The following is a 6,386-nucleotide window of genomic DNA, read 5'->3' on the forward strand; positions in this document are numbered from 1 at the left end:
AGTTTGATAACACTTGTTTGAAAATCATACGATTTAATATCTTAGTTTTAATTTTGAAAATTATAAAACTCTTATGTTAAATATAGATACTAAATCGTTAACAGAATAAAATGTGAGGTATCAAATTGTTTGAAAATGAGGTATCAAATCGTTTATATAATTGAAACTGAGATACTAAATCATTTATACTAATTGAAATGTAGATACTAAATCGTTTATATAATTAAAACATAGATATTAAATTATTTAAAAGTAAATTTGAAATTATTAACGCAACTAACATAAGAGGTTTATAGTTTACAAAATTAAAATCGAGATACCAAGTCATTTAATTTTTAAATAAGGGATACCAAACTGTAAATTATACTAACAAATATGAAGAGTTTTAAAATTAATTTGCTCAAAATAAAGTACAGCCCAATAATTTCCATGTTGGACTGCACACTGAAGTTGAATAAGAGTCACCACCACCGCTTTATAACTTAAGGCACGCAACTCCATAACAATCATCATCATCGTCATCAACCAATAACCAGACCAAACACATCTCATCAATTTCTCAGAAAGTGATACAATAATTTCTGGAGAATCATGCTAAATCTCCCAACTTCAATCACTACCCCCTTCAAATGGGCACTCAATTTCATTCAAAATTATTACCAACAACCACAAATACCGGAAAATAACGGTAACCATGAAGAACTAAAGATATACAAGTACAAGACAAGTGGTGCTGAAGAATTTGAATGCGCAATTTGTTTGAGCAAGATTGAAGAAGACTCGGAGATTAGAGAGTCGAGATGTGTTCATATATTTCATAGGGTTTGTTTAGACCGATGGGTTTATGGCTATGGCCGGAGCTCTTGTCCTCTTTGCAGAAACTCTGTCGGTCCACGTAGGTTTATCAGTGATCTTCGTCTTGAAGTTTTGGTTTTTAAGTTTTCTTCTTTTACTTCTTCTGATGATCGTGATACATGGTGGCTCCGGTGATTCAAATTTTGCGGTTACCGGTTTATACTAAAGGGTTACTATCCGAACTATCGTGTTTTAACAAAACGGTTAGAAAAATTTAAAATATTATAATTATGTTTATCGAACTATAAATAATTTTACAAAACATTTACTGGTAATGCTGATATGGACGAGATAAAAATGTATATTCAGGTGACAAGTGGGTAAATATTTTGTAGAAACATTGTAGTTTGATAATCGTTTTGTAGTTTTTTATAATTCGATAATCAGTTTATAAAAAAGTTATAGTTATTAATTAGCCATTAAATATTTAACCCAAACTTCAGATATCTATCGTTGTTGTTTTTTCAACTTTATCTTCTGTTTACACATATTATGGCGAGTATATGTCTTGTTTCATGGAGTAGAAGATTTATAGTAAAACAGTATCCTTTAAAGAATGAACTCAAGCTCAAAAATCATTTAGCCTTTGTTTGGTTTAATTTTCATCTGAAATTTAATTCATTTAAATTTATTTAATATAATTGTATTTATTTATAAATAAATTTTATTAATTCTTAGAATCAACTAATCAAAAGATAATATAGAACAAATACGTTTGAGAAATATGAATCCTTCCCCATGAGCTAACAAGCACATATTAATACACCCACCATGCTTAGAATTGATTGAAGACGCAAATGTTTTTTCAAGAAAAACAGCTTCAATTTTGAGTTCCGCTCACATTAGTATAAAGAAATCGTCAACAAAAATTCTTTTTCTTACAGTTTGAGTTCCCTAATAATATTTTCTGGCTACGCCATGGAATATAGCCACTGAAACTCGAGCATTCGGATCGAATCGATTTAATAAAAAATGAACAGTTCATTCTATCAAATTATCTCTTTTTTATTATAAAAAAGTTGGTTATCAGTTTATATACAGCTTAAAAAATCATAGTAATTAATTTTATATCAATTTATAAAATTTTAGTCATAATTTTATAAAAATATGCAAGCATTTTAAGATTTTTTAACAACAACAAAATGGACAACACTTTTACCATCAATGAATCGAGTTGGATTTGGTTGTTTGATTATAGTATTGTACAGTCCCACATTATCGTCAATGTTGAAGAAGAATATGATAACTGGTGGGTGGCCTATGGATGTCAGCCAATTACTAGATTCATTATGAATGTAAGAAAGAAAATACTAATTTTTGCGAAGAATTTCTCAAATTCGAAGAGTCAGAAAAGTTGATTCAGAAAAGGACAAAAGCGCACTAATAATACAATTTAATATAGGACTAATTATTAAAAAAAACAAATTTTGAATTTTACAAATCTAATCAAACTTTTAATTCTAATAATTTTAATCTAGTTTTAAAAATTCAAAGCGATTTTTAATTAATTTTACAAAGGTTGTCGTCCATGTTAAAGAAGAATATGATGACAGGTGAGTGGCCTATGGACGTCAGCTAAGTTGATACTATTGCTATTTCCTCATATTATAACTTTGAAATAGAGTAAAAACTATATATCTCCAAAAAAATGCCAATGACCTCCTAGTACAATTGGTTAAGAAATGAGACATAAGACCAAAAAGTTTTGAGTTCCATCCCTTACGTGGATAAGAGGAAGCACACATTTGAAAAAGAGAAATTTAGGGAAAACACTCCAATTTTTTAGAATATTTGTAAAATCTACCTCACGCTGGAAAAGTTAATGAAAATACCTTCCATTTTTAATGTTTTATGTTATTACTCTTAACATGTATTTTATTTATTCTTTTACCTTTTTAAATAAAAGCAAATACCCTGTGTCAGTGAAGTTATCTTTTACTCTAATTAGCTTTCACCTGTCTCTTCTCTTTTTCCTTCTTCATTAGCTTTAATGTCGAAGAGGAGGAAAGGACGACCTCACTGTCGCCAAATCGTCTGAAGCATTAAAATATCTTCGGCGATAGAGGCAAACTTATGTAGCGGAGGGATTTTTGCCGGCAGCGGAGGGATTTTTGCCGGCAGCGGAGCCGATCTTCGGCCGTCCAATAGAGGTGATCTTTAGTGGCGGTAGTCGAACGAGAAGCGGCAGATCGGTGGTAGATTCAATTATATTGGCAATAAGGTTCTTTAGGTTTTATTGTGTGGATTTGTGATTTCTAATTAATTTCATGTAATTTGAATTCAACAACCCAAAAGTGAATGAGTATTGATATGCAGGTTAATCTTTTGATTTTTCTCCAAATTACTATTTTATCACATCTGCATCTTCTTGTCTCTTAATTCGGTAATTATAACAGTAGCAGGTTTAGTCTCTTTCCCCTGAAAGAGTAATTTTATATTTTGTTGTTTTTCAATGTAAAAATATAAGCTTTTTGTCTTGATTTATTAGAATTATGATTGATTAATTTATCCAGTCTTTAAACATTAAAGCTGGTAATTTTGTTTAATGATTGTAAAGTGATCAACTAATAGCTGTTGTGATTAACATTTCATGGCGACCCTCTCTTTTTGTATTAACATGTTAGCATGTGATACTAAAACTCAAAAAAATGACACTATGTATAAGGATGTTAATGCATTTTTAGGTGATTTCTAGTGATTATGTCCCACGTATATAACAACTTATATGTTCTTATAATTATGCATTTTTAATTAATTTATTGTTGCTTTGAAAAATGTCATCCTCCTAAATTTAAGCAATATTATGATGAAGTTAACTTAAATGTTTGATATTTATCAAAAAAAAACTTAAATGTTTGATGTAGGTTAATTACCTTTTAATAACTATGAAAAAGAGAAAAAAATTCATGAGATTATAATAAAACTCTTATGGTAATGATATAATAACATTATAAAAATATTATGTTAAGGTAATGATAATATTATAATAAAATTATGATAAGGTTTACGATAATATCATGATAATATTATGATAATATCATGATAATATTATGATAATATCATGATAATATCATGATAATATCATGATATGGTTATGATAAAAAATGTAAAACAAATTTGCATAATAATATTATGATAATATTATGATACATTTATGATAATATTATGATAAATTCACGATAAAAGTTATGATAATATTATAATAAGGTCATGATAATATTATGATAAACTTATGATAAGATTATGATAAGATTAGAAATAAAAAATAATTTATGCAATTTTTTTGATAAGGTTATGATTATATTATTATAATATTATGATAAGATTACAATAAAATATGTAAAATAAATTTACATAATAAAATTATGATAATATTATGCTAAAGTTATGATAATATTATGATAAGGTTGTGATAATATTATTATAATATTATGATAAGATTACAATAAAGTATGTAAAATAAATTTACATAATAAGATTATGATAATATTATGATAAGATTATGATAATATTATGCTAAAGTTATGATAAAATTATGATAATATTATGCTAAAGTTATGATAATATTATGCTAAAGTTATGATAATATTATGATAAGATCATGATAATATTATGCTAAAGTTATGATATTATTATGATAAGATTATTGATATTATATGATAAGATTATGTTAAGGTAGTGATATTATTATGATAAGGTTAATGATAAAAGTATGTTAATATTATGATAAATTTATTATAAAGCATGTAAATGATTTGCACAATTATATTATAATAATATTATGATGAAGTTATGATATTGTTATAAAAATATTTTTTAGTTACGTAAAATAACTTATGCAACAAATTTGAAAATATTATAATAAAATTATGATAAGAGTATTGCTAATACTACGATAAAATTATGATAATATTATAATGCTGTTATGAAAATATTGTCTAATTATAATTAGGTTGTGATAATAGTATAATAAAATACGTAAAATAATTTTGTATAATAAAATTATTATAAATTTAATAGTGTTGCTAAAATAAAACACTGTATAATAATTTTGATATTTATACACACTGCTAAAGTAAAACAATGTATATAAATAGCATTACTCTTTTGCTTAATTGAGTTATTACCATAAGTTTGATGCATTGTTAAAACAAACAAAAAATTATCTAATTTTAATTATTACATTATCAATAAGTGGGCTATTATGAAACTTGCAGTTGTGGTTTTTATTCATGTGTCCACGTGTGGAGAGAGAGAAAGGGAAAAGAAAAAGGAAAGGGGGCACATGTGGAGAGAGAGGAAAAGGGAGCACGTGTTATTACCATCAGAGTAAAGTAATAAATATTCAGAACACGGGGAGTAAAACAATAAAAAAGTTTAAACTGTGATGTATTTTTCGTATGTTTTCCGTGCTGAGGTATTATTTACAAATATAATTTTATTTTAGGTAAATTCATAACTTTCTCTTTGAAAAATTATTGAAGGTATTAGAGCAGCATCAGAAGGAGCAAATGCGGCATCGTTCCGTCAAATTGGCGAGCTCATTAAGACGATGCATTCAACGTAACACGGTGTAGATGACGTGCATACCGGATTTGCATATTGTAAATGGTAGTATATGTATAGTTTATATTGTAATAGTATAGTATTTTTCTTTGTATATCATCTGTTAAAAAAAAAATATCTCGAAAATATAATAATAATAATAATAATAAAAAAACAGTAAAGACAAGGTATTGTCGGTCTGCTTTGTCTCAAATACAAACTGCGAAAAAAGTGCATTTGGAAAAAGACAATTATAAAAAAAGTGCATCCATAATACAATTAATTTAAAATATTTTGTTCTATCATTATTATAAAAATAAAAGTAATCTTATCTGCTTTTTTTTTGTTTATCAATGATGAATAGCACCACTTTCGGATTATTAGCCAAAGTAGTACCAATTTTTTTATACCTTATATCAAAATGGTACCATAACCTTAATTTGTATCTTTTTAGTGCCATCAATTTTATTTTGAACAAAGCATTAACACGTCCACTGAACTTATGACACAGAATCATTTAACCCAATTTATATTTTTTTGAGCAACTAACTCCAAAACTCTTCATTTTTAGGTAAATTACCCGATAGATTTAGGATAATTTTATCGTAACAATTAGAGAATTCTCTAATTTCTTTTTAGCATCTCTCACCTTCGATTTATAATCTACACATTTTAAAAATACAATTATGGGATAATCTAATTAAAAATGAAAAGTTTTGAGGTTAGTTGCTTAAAAAAATACAAAATAGATTTAATGAACCCCGTATTACAAGTTCAGAGAAAGCGTTGACCCTATATTCTTTTTATTTTTATTTCAAAAAAGGCTATTTAACCATTTTAGATATTTGAATTGATATGGGAACCAAATTATGTATTTGATCGACAAGGTTTTTCATTTTCATACTACCACATCAATTTCAAATTGCCTAATATGATTGTAAACATTAATATAAAATAAAAATAATGGTATCATTTTGATATAAGAT

At 26.5% G+C, this 6,386-nt stretch overlaps 1 protein-coding gene across 1 annotated transcript; it reads left to right on the forward strand.

Moving 5' to 3' along the window:
• The first annotated feature begins 591 nt into the window (after nt 1-591).
• Nucleotides 592-990, forward strand: LOC126672837 (RING-H2 finger protein ATL5-like). The gene has a single exon (XM_050366789.1). It carries the CDS (start codon nt 592-594, stop codon nt 988-990), a length of 399 nt encoding a protein of 132 aa, XP_050222746.1.
• Nucleotides 991-6,386: the final 5,396 nt, after the last annotated feature.

This window comes from Mercurialis annua, linkage group LG3 (assembly GCF_937616625.2).
Source record: "Mercurialis annua linkage group LG3, ddMerAnnu1.2, whole genome shotgun sequence".
Taxonomy (NCBI): Eukaryota; Viridiplantae; Streptophyta; class Magnoliopsida; order Malpighiales; family Euphorbiaceae; genus Mercurialis; species Mercurialis annua.

Bases quoted from the DNA above. Each gene is read 5' to 3' on its own strand.
- LOC126672837 (XM_050366789.1), top strand. From the start codon at position 592: ATGCTAAATCTCCCAACTTCAATCACTACCCCCTTCAAATGGGCACTC.